The sequence below is a fragment of the Puma concolor genome, chromosome B1, assembly GCF_028749965.1.
Source record: "Puma concolor isolate L17-30 chromosome B1, mPumCon1.1.hap2, whole genome shotgun sequence".
Lineage (NCBI taxonomy): Eukaryota > Metazoa > Chordata > Mammalia > Carnivora > Felidae > Puma > Puma concolor.
The window spans coordinates 50016409-50032110 of NC_141670.1; the positions used below are offsets into that span (position 1 = coordinate 50016409).

A 15702-nucleotide genomic window follows, 5' to 3' on the forward strand; every position below is an offset into this window, starting at 1 on the left:
AAAATGCATATTCTGCTGTTGCTGAGTGATGTGTTCTGTATATGCCTGTTAGGTCTAATCAGTTTAAAGTGTTTTTCAAGTCCTCTATTTCCTTATTGATCTTCTGTCTTATTTTTCAAGCCATTATTGAAAATGTCTGTTGAAGTCTGCAATTCTTATTGTAGAACTATTTATTTCTCCCCTCAATTCTGTCCATTTTTGCTTCATATATTTTGGGGCTCTGTTGTTAGGTGTATGTGTGTTTATAATTGTTAAACCTTGATGAATTGAACACTTTGTCTCCTGTATCATATAGCAATTTTATTTTTAATTTTCTGAGGAGCCTCCATACTGTTTTCCATAATGGCTGCACCAATTTGCATTCTCTTTTCTCCACATATTGCCAACACTTGTTCTTTTGTCTTCTTGATGATGGCCAGGCTAACAGGTATGAATGAGGTCATGTCATTGTGGTCTTGATTTGCATTTCCCTGATGAGTAGTGATGTTGAGCAACTTTTCATGTACCTATTGGCCATGTGGATATCTTCTTTGGAAAAATGTCAGTTTAATTTCTCTGCCCATTTTTAATCAGATTGACTTTTGTTACTAAGTTGTAGGAGTTAAGTATATTAGATAAAATTCCTTATCCAATATATGAATTACAAATATGTTCTCCCATTCCGTAGGTTGTCTTTTCATTTTGTTGATTATTTCTTTTGCTGTATGGAAGCTTTTTAATTTGATACAGTCCCCCTTAGTGATTTTTCTTTTGTTGGTTGTGCTCCTTTAGTTCTTTGTTCATGGTTTCCTTTAGCTCCTGAGCATATTTAATACCGTTGATTCTGCCTGGTAATCCCAGTATCTAGGCTTCCTCAGGCACAGTTTCTGTCAAATTCTCTTTTTCCCACGAATGGCCTTATTTTCCTGGGTTTGTTTTTGTTGTTGATGTTGAGAACTGCACATTTGAATAATATAAAAGATTCTCCCCCTCTTCAGGGATTGCTCTTAAGGGCTGCAGTCATCCATTTGTGTAGTGACTTTTCCAAACTATTTTTGTAAAGTCAGTTCTTTGTTGCATGTGGACACTAAAGTTTCTGTCCTCTCTGCAATCAGCCTGTGACCTGACAGAGATTTTCTTAAATGTCTGGATCTTTAAAAATGGGGGAGGGTGCTATATGTCTCTTCAAATCTTACAACAAACACCCAGCACAGAAAGAAGAGGCCAAAGCAAAGGCAGTAGTTCCTCCAGGAGCCTCCAAACCAAACAAAATACACAGCTAGCTGGCTTCAGCTAACTGCTGTAGGAATGGGGGAGAGTATGTGGTTTACATCTGCTGCTCTCTTCTCAGAGTTCAGCAGCTCCTTCATCAAGTGCCCCCCTCCCCCCCACCCCGGTTGCTATAAGTGTCTTATCAATTTCTAGTGTCTCAAGATGGTTGGTTCTATTTTTTTCCAGTTTAATGGTTGTTTCAGTGGAGGGACTGATCTCTGGAGTTTCCTATTTGACCATTTGCTTTTTCAAAGTCAATTTTTTAAAAGACTATAAGGGATACCACTTCCTTCCAGGTTGCAGATGGCACAGTCTTTAACTTCTGCAGAGACACACTAATGATTTGGGATGTGAGCAAAGTAGTGGGAATGATCTGTGACATAGCAGATATTTTGCCCTGATATGAACAGAGCCAGTCCAGTTTTGAATTAGAAGTTTGTGGGCTCTCCTAGGTCAGACACTGTGTGAGGGGAAAAAAATCTAAGAGCTGTAAGATAACCTACCACCGTCATCCTACTCTAAGTTACCACAGTAGGTTTCATTTAAATTCTGTGTAACTGCTATACAAGTTATCTACTTTATCCTTTGTTCATTTTGTCTTCGCTATTACCTTGGTATAGCCATTTCAGAATGGATAGAGGAATTTTAGGCTGCTGGGTAGCAGGTTGGATCTTACACCTCTACTCAGATATTCTCTGTATCATCCAAGATGATGGAGAATAAGGTACTAATGTGCTTTATTAATGATTTGAAATAGTCAGCTGCTTTGAAGAGCTAAGATTACATGTGGGTAATTTTGTAAGTTTCTTTTTTTTTTTTTTTTTTTTTTTTTAATAACATAGCAAGGGGAAAAAATTCTCTTTCAAAGATTTAGGGTCATTGAGTTAACTGGTTCATTTTCAGACATTCAGAATAAAAACCTTTCCCAACTCTCCTACGTGGGCATTGTTGAGTGAAATAGTGCCATCCAACTAAGCGATCAATGAGATGTAATAAAGTCTCATTTTAGTAGCAAATGAATGAAACTAATGAATACATTTGCCTTGTATTAACGCTGCTAGGCACATACCAAGTACTCAATAAATAGTTGATTAATTGAACCCAAAAGTAATTAAAACAGTTTGTTTTTATTTCACTGATTTTTTTTAATGATTATGAATCATCATCTCAATCTTTTGTACCTACTCAGAAAAATCAGATTTAAGTTTCAAAGGGTTGATTTAACATATTTTCCTTTTTCAAGTTTGGCTTCAGGAATGTGATGTGGCTGAAGGTAGCTAAAGAGGCTGGTGACCAAAGCCAAATCACAGAATATTACTCTAGGCACGTGTCTGGATACTCTTTTTCCACCTTATCTCATTTGATCATATCACATCTGGCAAAGCGATGAAGCTAAAACATGTATTCTGCCTCCAAGGGTAGGAAAAAGGCCCCCACAATATAGGTGAATTTGGGTTGTGGGTTGCAGAACTTGGAGGATAAAACAAAACAGGCATTTGGACCACCCCCTGCCCTCCCCATCCCGAATGCTCTACTAACAATGCTAGTAGGGCATCCTGAGGACTGCTGCATATCGGTTCAAGTCCTGCTCATTCCCTAGCCCACCGGGCTTTGCAGACACACCCAAGCGATCAGGTTGAGAAGTCAGTTACTTGTACACTGCATCTCTTCTCAAGGGCAGGAGCAGTGTTAACGCTGAGGCCTGTGACACAGTCTGCCTACGTCAGTCCAGGAGGCTGGCAGACATCAGCTGTGAAATGTAATTGCTTGCTGTTGGCCGACTAACAAGAGGAAAGTTACTGTGAGGAGGACTGTTTGGAGCCCTGCTCAGCACCAAGGGGTGAGGGGAGCAGGGTGTGGCCCATACCCAGCCCCAGTGATGGCCTGTTCTCCTCCAAGCTGGCTAAGAGTGCTAATGCTTTTACCAGCCTGTTCTGCAGATTGTAGAAATGCAGCAGGGGCATGGAGGTGGGGAAGCTGTCCAGAAACAAGAGGCACAAAGAAATACAAACGGGCGTATTTTTGCTTAGTTGTTTAAGAGGTTGGAGTTCAGACCCGCTGGAGGTCAGACTTCTTTCCCCAAAATACTTAAATCTTCCCAAAGGGTCCAGAAGTAGATTTTCCATCTCCGTGCTACTGCATGTTAGTGGAAACAAAGATAGGAGCCTGAAAATATACCTTTCTTTCAAAAAAGCACAAAGCCTGAATGCCTCTTCTCAAGTTGTAATGGTTTCTAAGGCCCATGCCCTGTATAAAGGCATAAATAGCTCAGGGAGCCTGTATGCTCAGTTGGAATCATGACTGAGGAATGCTTAGTGTTACCCCAGTAAAGCTGTTCTTTTCAGCAGCTTCGGAAATCAGGGCACACTCTGTTGAACTTTGCACTTATCCGAGGGCTGTCCTGTGTTAGATGTAAGGAACTGCTTCTGTCTCACCTCTGCTGGTTATGGTGGACAGATAACAGGTGTAGCTGTTCTAGGATGCACTTTGACCAACAGTACACCTTCAGTCTGGTAATTAATGGTAAAGGAGATATCACCATCTTTATTTGAAAGAAGGCAATTAAAACATGCCTCCAGTGAACATGCTGAGCAGAACCGGAAGGAAACCAAATGTATTTTATGACTTCACATGAGTAGAAAGCTAGAAGCATTAGCAGTCTGGTGAATTAATTGATCATTGTTGAAGCTGGGTAATGGGTATATGGAAGTTCGATACATCACCTCTACTTTTACATATTCTCCATAATAAATTAAGTCCATGGAAAATGGCATCTACTTTGTGAAATTAGAAAATATAAAAAGCCAGAGCTATGTCTTTAAAATGTGGGGGCAACTTCGTAAGAGATAACAGTATAAATCAGAAAGCTGCCTCTAAATCTTTAACAAGGTAAGAAAGCTGGAACTAGATAAAGCCCTGCCCTTCATGCCTTTTACACTGAGTCATTTTCACTACCTGTCACCTAACATACAGGCAATTTTTTTTTTTTTTTCTTTTTAAAGACATCCCTCAGGGGCACATTTCTTTGTATGTATACAACATAATAACTGAATACAGTACAATAGTTGATTATATGCCAGACACTTCCTAATGATGGAAGTCATTGACTTCAAAGAGCTTACATTCTAGGAAGATAGACATGCAAGTCAAATGAAGCACAGCATGGCGACCGAACAACAGGACTATAAGTAAGGGAAGCGGCTAGCATGGAGAGAGATGCTATGAATTCTAGCTTCTTTGTGGATAGGAAAAGTATATTCCGAGGTCTCCTGGTGGTGGGTTTGTCCAAGTTGAGGGTTCAGTGTAGAATGAGCCACTCATCCTATTCCTTCTACCTTATTTCCTAAATTCTCTGTACAAATTGAGTTCTCAAAACACATTGAGACATCTATAAAATGGAGTGCCCCTCTTGAGCCTTTTTCTTAATTGAGATATTACATGCAATAAAGTACATTTTAAGTGTACCACTTGATTAGTTTTTGCATGTGAATTGTATTCCCATGTAACTATTAGATTAAGGTGGAACTTTTTCAGCCCTCCAGGAGACTCTCCTTCCCTCTTTCAGTTCATACCATCTTCCAGATGTAACCAGTACTCTGACTTCCAGGACCATAAAATTAACTTTACCTGTGTCTGCACTTTGTGTTGATGGGATCTTTCATATGTGCTTTCTTTCATACATGTTAGGCCTTTTAGGTTCATCCATGTTCTTGCAGATAGCTATAGTTCCTTTTTCCATTCTGTGGGTGAAAATATAATTTATCCATTCTACTGATAGATATTTGGGTTATTTCCTGTTTGGATATTATAAATAATGTCTTTTGTTGGATATAAGCATTCATTTCTCTCTTCACTCAGGAATATAATTGCTGGGTTATAGGATGTGCTTATGGAACGAGAGCTTTAGGAAATAGTACAAACAATAAAGTGGTTGTACCCCTCTGGGGGTTCTGAGCTGTCTTCTTATATTCAGTGGGTGTGTGCTACTATCTGACCTATATTCTGTGTATGTTTTCCTCTTGCTGTATCCCAAGTTGTAGCCACAATGTTGAGTAGAAGTAATGATTAGAATGTAGAGACAAGGTGAAATTGTGCAAGATGGAATATCAGTAATCCTATTTTTTTTTTTTTTTTTAATTCTAGATGACATACAGTGCAATATTGGTTTCAGGAGAATTCAGTGATTCACTACTTACATACAACACCCAGTGCTCATCACAACAAGTGCATTCCTTAATACCCATCACCCAGCTAGCTCATTCCCAACCACCTCCCTCTGTCACCCCTCAGTTTGTTCCCTATCATTAGGAGTCTCTTGTGGTTTCTCAGTAATCCTTGAATTAAAAGGGAAATTGTCCAGTGACCTGTCATCACATGATATAGTACTGTTACTTCCATTGTGTCAGCTTCAATTCAATTTTCTAAACACTTGAAAACTTTCAAAGGAGATAGGAAACAAAACATGGTGGGAAAGTCCTTTTCCTAAGTAGCAAATGTTTGGGCTAAAGAACTAGGCTAGACTTGAAAGAGCTAACAGTTCTTTGGGTTTTTGGTTTGTTTTGTTTTTTGGGTTTTTTTTAAATTTTTTATATAATTTATCATCAGATTGGTTTCCATACAACACCCAGTGCTCATCCCAACAGGTGCCCTCCTCAGTGCCCATCACCCACTTTCCCCTTAAACCCTCATCAAACCCTCAGTTCTCAGTATTTAAGAGTCTCTATTTCATGCACAATACTCAGCACTAGGAATACAAAGTAAAGAAAAAGGTAAATAGAACTCGTACCACTTAGGGAGGCCAACAGTGGCACAGTCCACCATGGGGAGTTCTGGGGGGCAGAACACTGTAAAGAAAACCGCGGTTGTTTTCATTCACATTGCACATGATACTCTGAATACCTATGCTACTGACACCGGATGTAGGGTGTTTCCACACATCAAGCAATTCTGCCATACCAGCTGTGTGTCCTGTAATTTAACTCCATTCTGACACTATCTACCTGGAGACAGCTTCAGTTCCCACAGGTTAAGGGCTCAGGCCCACAAGAGTGTCCTCACTTCAAATGCCAATTGCAAGTCCAGGTTGTTACCAGTGCTTCTGACCTATAAATGGAGGTTTCCACCACCCCCTTCTTAGGTCTGATTAGTTTGCTAGAGGGAACAAGCATAAGCAAAGACCTGGAAACTAGAAAAAGAGCCAGACATGTGCAGAGAACTTAAAAAAATTTAAAATTCACCAAGGCTGAAGCATAATTTTTAAGAAGAGAGGTGTAAGTAGCAAGAGATAAAGCTAGAAATGTAGTTGGGTACCAGATCGTAAACAGCTTTAAAAGAATAATAACAGCCAATGTTTCTGAGGAATTGGCTTTTTTCAGACCCTGCACAAATCACATTCCATAGACTATCTCATTTAATACTCAACATCCTGAAAACTTAAGTACATTATTACAGAGGATAAAATAAAGGTTCAGGGTTCTCTTTTTTTGCTGGGTCTCTGTCTGGTTTGGGAATCAAAGTAATGCTGGCTTCATACAATGAGTCTGGAAGTTTTCCTTCCCTTTCTATTTTTTGGAACAGCTTGAGAAGGATAGGTATTATCTCTGCTTTAAATGTCTGGTAGAATTCCCCAGGGAAGCCATCTGGTCCTGGACTCTTATTTGTTGGGAGATTTTTGATAACTGATTTGATTTCTTCTCTGGTTATGGGTCTGTTCAAGTTTTCTATTTCTTCCTGTTTGAGTTTTGGAAGTGTGTGGGTGCTTAGGAATTTGTCCATTTCTTCCAGGTTGTCCAGTTTGTTGGCATATAATTTTTCATAGTATTCCCTGATAATTGCTTGTTTTTCTGAGGGATTGGTTGTAATAATTCCATTTTCATTCGTGACTTTATCTATTTGGGTCCTCTCCCTTTTCTTTTTGAGAAGCGTGGCTAGAGGTTTACCAATTTTGTTCATTTTTTCAAAAAACCAACTCTTGGTTTCATTGATCTGCTCTACTGTTTTTTTAGATTCTATATTGTTTATTTCTGCTCTGATCTTTATTATAATTTCTCTTCTTCTGGGTTTGGGGTGTCTTTGCTGTTCTGCTTCTATTTCCTTTAGGTGTGCTGTTAGATTTTGTATTTGGGATTTTTCGTGTTTCTTGAGATAGGCCTGGATTGCAATGTATTTTCCTCTCAGGACTGCCTTTGCTGCATCCCAAAGTGTTTGGATTGTTGTATTTTCATTTTCATTTGTTTCCATATATTTTTAAATTTCTTCTCTAATTGCCTGGTTGGCCCATTCATTCTTTAGTAGGATGTTCTTTAACTTCCATGCTTTTGGAGGGTTTCCAGACTTTTTCCTGTGGTTGATTTCAAGTTTCATAGCATTGGGATCTGAAAATGTGCATGGTATGATCTCAATTCTTGTATACTTATGAAGGGCTGTTTTGTGACCCAGTGTGTGATCTATCTTGGAGAATGTTCCGTGTGCACTCAAGAAGAAAGTATATTCCGTTGCTTTGGGATGCAGAGTTCTAAATATATCTGTCAAGTCCATCCAATGTATCATTCAGGGCCCTTGTTTCTTTATTGATTCTCTGTCTAGATCATCTAGCCATTGCTGTAAGTGTTCACTCCTCATCAGAGAAATACAAATCAAAACCACACTGAGATATCACCTCACGCTGGTCAGAGTGGCTAAAATGAACAAATCAGGAGACTATAGATGCTGGAGAGGATGTGGAGAAACGGGAACCCTCTTGCACTGTTGATGGGAATGCAAACTGGTGCAGCCATTCTGGAAAACAGCATGGAGATTCCTCAAAAAATTAAAAATAGATCTACCCTATGACCCAGCATTAGCACTGCTAGGAATTGACCCAAGGGATACAGGAGTGCTGAAGCATAGGGGCACATGTGCCCCAATGTTTACAGCAGCACTTTTCAACAATAGCCAAATTTTGGAAAGAGCCTAAATGTCCATCAACTGATGAATGGATAAAGAAGATGTGGTTTATATATACAATGGAATACTACTTGGCAAGGAGAAAGAATGAAATATAGCCTTTTGTAGCAACGTGGATGGAACGAGAGTATTACGCTAAGTGAGATAAGTCAGGCAGAGAAAGACAGATACTATATGTTTTTACTCATAGGTGGATCCTGAGAAACTTAAGACCAGAGGGAAGGGGGGAAAAAAGTTATGGAGAGGGAAGGAGGCAAACCATAAGAGACTCTTAAATACTGAGAACAAACTGAGGGTTGCTGGGGAGTGGGAGAGGGGAAAGTGGGTGATGGGCATTGAGAAGGGCACCTGTTGAGACGAGCACTGGGTGTTGTATGGAAATCAATTTGACAATAAATTATATGGAAAAAAAAAAAAAAAAAGTTCAGGGAAATTAAGTAACTGACCCAGGCCACAGACCTATAAAATGATGGGCCCAGGTCTTAAACCCAGATCAAACTGATCCAGAGCCCGTCCCCTCTTAACCACGCCAGTCGACACTACCTTATAAGCCATGCATTTATCCTCCTGTGAGCTCTCAGCATCTTCTGTGGGACAGTATTTTATTTAGAGGGATCACTTAGGATAGTGTTTCTCAAACTTAATATGTAGATCCCTTTTAAAAAAAAAGTTCATACATCTTTAGTATTGCCTTAAATCAGCTAATGTTGCTTAAATGCATACAAACTTAAAACAGGTATGAACTTCTGGTACTTACACTGTTCATACATGAAAGAAATATGCCAGTTAAACAAAACTTTAATAAAATGCAAATTAAGTAGCATTAATTTAATGTGACCAATATTCTGTTGAAATTGTCGCTCACGAGAGGGCGTGTTACACTGACACTGAAGCACAGCTTCTTTTCGTTCGGTGCCCCTTCCCTCTCTAGGCTCTGTGGAGACCCCATTTTCCCCCGTCTCCCCTCTCTTTCACCTTCCGGGGAACTGTGATACTGTTTGGTTCCATTTAGAATGTGGACAGGTCACACTTAAATCCACCTCCTCCCATGGTGTGCCAACAGGACTGAAATACACAGGCTCTAAAATACAAAGTTTCTATAGTTTAATACAGCCTGTATTCAAAATGATAAAAATGTTCCAAACTTGTTAAAATGAGGTTCGATCTGGACTGGAATTTGGTCTGTGAATATGAGGGGGGTGGGGGTGGAGCTGAGAGAGGAGCATCTGCTGGCCTTTGAGGGTTTTTACGGGAGTTTACGCTTAATACTCTTCTTTCTTTGGTTTTCTGCTGCCTCACAGGGGTCGGCACCAGGAATTATTACAGAAAGATTGGCTACAGACTACAAGGGCCGTACATGGTAAAGACGCTGAAATAATGGCCACACCGGCCCACCTTGATGCAGTGTCCTCCCTGGCAGAAAATAAAGATTCAAGATACCTTGACTACTCAGCAGAGAGGCTGAGCAAAACAAATGGACCTACCCTGCCTCCCTGGCAAGGAGCTTCACCCTCATCCTGCAGCTGCAGAGACTGGAAACTGCGTTCAGGGCCAGGCCAGGCGCCTGCCGACCAAGCCCACCAAGCCCCTGGTGCCCAGAGCTGCTGCGTGTTCTTCAGTCATGTATCCAGTTTCTAAAGTCTGCATGAAGCCTGCAGTTGATCTACCATGACTCATGCACAGTGACGAAAGCAAATTAATCAACTCATTTGGACACCATAATTCATGAAGTAAAGCTAGCTATTGTCATTTGAGGAGTAAACTTGGGAGTAGGTTATTTATATACTGTAGGGACAAAAAGGCTGGAACATGAAAACTGTCAGGCTTTGATCTCTGGCCTTTATGTACATTCCGGCACAAGAAAATGAGCTCTTGTTTTAATGGAAATAATTCTGATTCCCATGCTGATGTTTGAAATAACAGTGTGATGAGGAGAGAGGAATTGAAGTTGTAGGTTTGTGTGTGAAGCTTGAAACCAGCCTTTCTCATGTGGGGGTCTCCCATCTACTCTGGGCCCTTACAAACACCATTTTGCACTTTTTCTTGTCTGTGCTCCCCCTACTCTAGACAACTGCAGAACAGCGTGGGCAGCAGCATTTGGTTTCCCCTCTTGTGTGTCCTGAGCAGGCAGAGTCTGACATGCACATGCCTGAGCTTGTGTGGCCCTAAGTCAAGGTTCGCTTCCACAGAAGCAGTTTCCTGCATTATGATTCTTTAAGAGGGACTTTGGCTTGTTTTAAATGAAAAAAGATAAGAGTTCAACTCCTATCAAAGCAAAAAAGTGGAAAATCCACTTTCTGCATTTGGCCCAAATCCAAAAACAGGAAAAAGATTGGCTTTTTCAAAGGTTTGTATTCAGGAACTCCTCTTTGTAACTTCCAGGTAAGCTGCAGAAGAGACTCAGCCTGGAGAGGGCCAATTCTTAAGAGCATGGCTTAAACCTGTGCCCCCTGGCTTCTGTGGCATTTTACAAAGGTTTATTAAATGGAATTGATTCCCCTGAAAAATAAAATCTTCAACATATAGAGAAGACTCATGTAAGGTTTTTTCCCCTCTCCCTGTTACACATGTAGTGACGTTTGCTATGAATTTGCCGGTTTGGGTTTCCAATCTGCGATGCTATTTATTTCCTCCTTCGTGCTGTTTGCCTTTTCATCCCACTGCCACAGGGCAGATGACACTGGCTCTCTTGGGGGCTTGTGGAGCTACAGAGGCTTTCCGGGAGTGTAGTCTAGGGGATTTAGCTACTTCTCAATTATCCTTGTTTCTCCTTTAAAAACAAAACTATCGGGGCGCCTGGGTGACGCAGTCGGTTAAGTGTCCAACTTCAGCCAGGTCACGATCTCGCGGTCCGTGAGTTCGAGCCCTGCGTCGGGCTCTGGGCTGATGGCTCAGAGCCTGGAGCCTGTTTCCGATTCTGTGTCTCCCTCTCTCTCTGCCCCTCACCCGTTCATGCTCTCTCTCTGTCCCAAAAAATAAATAAATGTTGAAAAAAAAAATTAAAAAATAAATAATAAAAAAAATAAAAACAAAACTATCAAACTAACAGCACATGCGCCACACTAGCTGTTAGCACACACCACTGGGGATGACAGAATGGAGAGCGTGCTGACCCAGGCTCACCTCTGTCCGCAGTGTGACCCTGGCTTACACAAGAGTTTCTGGGCCTCCATTTTCTCATCCTCAAGGTCCTATTTACCTAAATGGATCAAAATGTGTAATGTACAAACAGATCCTTTGTAAAAATGTAAACTTATTCTAAAATGATAATTTAGAACAAGATTTTCAAACAAATTGCCTAGGAACTTGCCCGTTTCTGAAAGTGGATATCAGCCAATGTTCCATCTGGATTTTCATCTCGGGGCTCGGAAGAATACCTCTTTCCAGCACGTCCTCAGCCACCTTCAGAATGAGTCTCCTAAGTTTGTGTGAAAGCTGCAGAACTTTCAAATCTGCACAGGGAGCGTTGGGGTGGCAGTCGGGGGCTCCTGCAAAATTCCTGCAGCCTCTCTGCCACTAGAAACTTCAACTGCTCTTCTGACTGCCAAGGGCTTTTCTAGGCATGTGTGTGGTGCTTGGCACAACCACGGCCTGGCCCCCCTCGGAGATACGTGCTCCCCAGTCCCATGGGCCAATTCCTAAGACGGATCAAGGAAGTGGGATCCTGCCAGCCTCAGCACGGAACCTTTAAAGCTGCAGCCTGTGGGGCGCCTGGGTGGCTCAGTTGAGCATCCGACTTCCACTCAGGTCATGATCTCACAGACCACGAGTTCAAGCCCCACGTCGGGCTCTGTGCTGACAGCCCAGAGCCTGGAGCCTGCTTCAGGTTCTGTGTCTCCTTCTCTTTCTGCCCCTCCCTGCTCGTTCTCTCTCTCTCAAAAATAAATAAAACATTAAAAGAAAAGAAATTTAAAAAATAAAGCTGCAGCCTATGTTACTGATCTATATTGAACGAGTCCCTAGCAGCCACCTCAAGCCCAAAGCTTTTGGTTCACCTTGTTCTATTACCTGGAGAGGTTTTTGTTTTAATTAAGCCATATCAAAAGCAGACTGAAATCTGAATAGAAAATGAGATTTTAAAAATAGGTCATCACCAAGTGAAGGGGAGTGGCAAAGATACAGTTTCTCAAACTTAGGAATGAATGAACACTCTTTAAAGGAAGGAAGAGTTCATTCATCTAAGTCGCAGGTTGCCAATCATCAAATCCATGCTTTGAGGGACAAGAGACTCGCTGAGACTCTAGAACAGCAAAAAACATTTTAAAACCTCACTGTGATTCTGGGGGCTTCCCGGAATGATGTGGACGGCCAGTCTCCCACGTGTGTGCTGGTGGGCTGTGTCCACCTAGGGAGTCCCTCCAAGGGAGCTTAGCCGCCTTTCGGGGTGGGAAGCAGGGTGGTGCCACACTTGTAAACAGGAGAATTGCGCGTACCAGCAGTACATTTCTGTTTAATTCTGTGAAGGCAGTCCCAGAGACTAAGCTTACAAAGAAACATTTTAAAATCAAATTCATGCCCTATCAGAAGTAGCAAACTGGCTGCTTTTTTCTATCCAAATGTGCATGACACTTCTGTCTCTTCACAAGCCTAGAATACCCTTTTTGTCCACCTGGAAAACTTCAAGGGAAAGAACTAGCATCTGCTGAGCCCCACTGCACTGGGCTCCACCCCAGGCCCTTCCCGTTCTTTACTAGAAAGTCCTTTTCTAAATGGGCAGAAAACATGAATAGACACTTCTCTAAAGAAGACATCCAGATGGCCAACAGGCACATGAAAAGATGCTCAACGTCGCTCCTCATCAGGGAAATACAAATCAAAACCACACTCAGATATCACCTCACACCAGAGTGGCCAAAATGAACAAATCAGGAAACTATAGATGCTGGGGAGGATGTGGAGAAACGGGAACCCTCTTGCACTGTTGGTGGGAATGCAAATTGGTGCAGCCACTCTGGAAAACAGTGTGGAGGTTCCTCAAAAAATTAAAAATAGACCTACCCTATGACCCAGCAATAGCACTGCTAGGAATTTACCCAAGGGATACAGGAGTACTGATGCATAGGGGCACTTGTACCCCAATGTTTATAGCAGCACTCTCAACAATAGCCAAATTATGGAAAGAGCCTAAATGTCCATCAACTGATGAATGGATAAAGAAATTGTGGTTTATATACACAATGGAGTACTACGTGGCAATGAGAAAGAATGAAATATGGCCCTTTGTAGCAACGTGGATGGAACTGGAGAGTGTGATGCTAAGTGAAATAAGCCATACAGAGAAAGACAGATACCATATGTTTTCACTCTTAGGTGGATCCTGAGAAACTTAACAGAAACCCATGGGGGAGGGTAAGGGGGAAAAAAAAGGAGGTTAGAGTGGGAGAGAGCCAAAGCATAAGAGACTCTTAAAAACTGAGCACAAACTGAGGGTTGATGGGGGTTGGGAGGGAGGGGAAGGTGGGTGATGGGTATTGAGGAGGGTACCTTTAGGGATGAGCACTGGGTGTTGTATAGAAACCAATTTGACAATAAACTTCATATATTGAAAAAAAAAAAGTCCTAACGGTGAATGTCTTCTAACGGTCAGACTCCCCCACGTGACCAATGAGGACTCGGGCAGGCATCTTCACCTCTGAGCCTCGAGTCAGACAGGACCGCCACATCACCCGGTTCCAGTCTGTGCCAGTCCTCAAGCGTCGGGGTCACATGCACTGTAATATGAAAGTGCCCCAATGACCAAGCACGGCAGCCCTGATCTTAGCTACTAAATGGATATAGGATTCGGGGCACCTAAGTGACTCAGTCGGTTGAGCATCTGACTCTTGATTTCGGCTCAGATCATGATCTCACGGTTCATAGGTTCGAGCCCCACCTAGGGCTCTGCACTGACAGCACAAAGCCTGCTTAGGATTCTCTCTCTTCCTCTCTCTCTGCCCATCCCCCACTCATGCTCGCACACATGCTCTCTCTCTCAAAATAAACTTTAAAAAAATAAATATATGAGTCAAACAGAAGTCAGTGACTCAGCCTTTCTCACTCCAGTCTACCCAACATTTCCTGTTTTAAGGGGAAAAAAATTTCAGTCCTCTTCTGTTTAAACTGTTCAGCCTACAGGTTTTGAGCAACAAGCCTGTGGGCTTTCATAGTATTTCATCCTCACAACAAACAACCGGTGAGGAAAATCCTATTGTCCCAGTTTTTAAAATTGCACATAGTGGAAGTGAATGAGGTCAAGAGAGAATGCAAAGCAGAGTCTGCTTTTATTTAAATGAACATAGCTAAAATAAATAGATAAGCAAGCTTTTGGCTCTAAAAATTATATATTCTCATTATAACTAATTGAAATGAACCAATAAAGCACGAAGTCCCCTGAAATCCACCATCAGAGATAACCGTGGTAAAATAAACACTGTGATGAACATCCTCCATCCACCTGCTCGTGAGCACACGCGTATCATCAGTTCCACACAAAATGTTCACACTATGCACGTTGCTTTGTAACCTTGGTAGCTTAACCAAATGTAAACATCTTCCTGTGTCTGTACACATAGATCCATTTAATCCTTCTTAATGGCTACCTATAATGAATAGAACTATAACTACTATTCTATTGTCTGCAGATGCCACAGTTTATGGAAGCAGGTCTTTCGTGTCTTCCGTTCTCTTATATTCTCATTGTCACAATAGCTAGAATCATGTATTAGGCAGGGGGGCTGCACACATAAGTTGATTCAACACTAAGATTTGCTCCTTTAAATTTTTTTTTTTCTACAAGCATTCATTCATCCATGGCAGGCTTCTTCTGCATCCACCCCCAAGTCTTTCAGTCCTTCATTCACAACGCACCTTGTAGGAACCGGGGAAGAAGCAAACCTGTCTGGCACTTGACCTTTTTCATTCAGAAAGCAGCGGCAGGCCTGACTGTGAACAAGTCCCATGATAGAAAATGTCAAGCTGCCGGTTCACGGAAAGGCACTAGACCGTGAACATGCTCTTATTGAGATTAGAAGTGACTGTACCTTATCTTTTCTCCCCTGATGGAAGTTACTGCCTTGAATCAGATTCCTTTGCCCGCTAAAGCCCTGCAGTGAAAGTTATGCTCTTATCTCAGGACTGATCTTATCTGTGAGGTTAGCAGCCGTGAGCACAAGATTACAGTTGCTGCTGTCCCAACCAGGGTAGGTGGAAAGGGCTCAGCACCTGAACCTCTAGGAAGAGCCAGCCTGGCTTTTAGCTGCCTGGGTTTGAGGCTTGTTTCCACAGCATCTTGGACCACTGCGTACTGGGGGTGCTAAAGCAGCAGGCAAAGGGATCCTTTACATCCATCTGAGGAAAAGGGGGGAAGGAATGCTGGGAAGGGGGCACAGGGCAGAGAAAGGGAAGTAGTATCTGTTGACCAGATAGGCCTGGTGTTGCCCTTCCAACAACCCTCTGAGGAATTATGGCCTCCATTTTACAAACTAGAAACCAAGGTCCCAAACAAGTCAACCAAGTCCACAAAACTAG

The 15702-nt window shown here is 41.9% G+C and overlaps 1 protein-coding gene across 1 annotated transcript in view; it reads left to right on the forward strand.

Annotated features, from left to right (window-relative positions):
• The window catches only part of ELP3 (elongator acetyltransferase complex subunit 3), a 96487-nt gene extending 86766 nt beyond the window's left edge, over window positions 1–9721 (forward strand). Inside the window, exon 15 of the mRNA XM_086703768.1 lies at window positions 9498–9721. Within this exon, the coding sequence (XP_086559894.1) occupies window positions 9498–9574 (77 nt within the window). The 3' untranslated portion in view covers window positions 9575–9721. The remainder of the gene's footprint in view (window positions 1–9497) is intronic.
• The last annotated feature ends 5981 nt before the right edge of the window (window positions 9722–15702 follow it).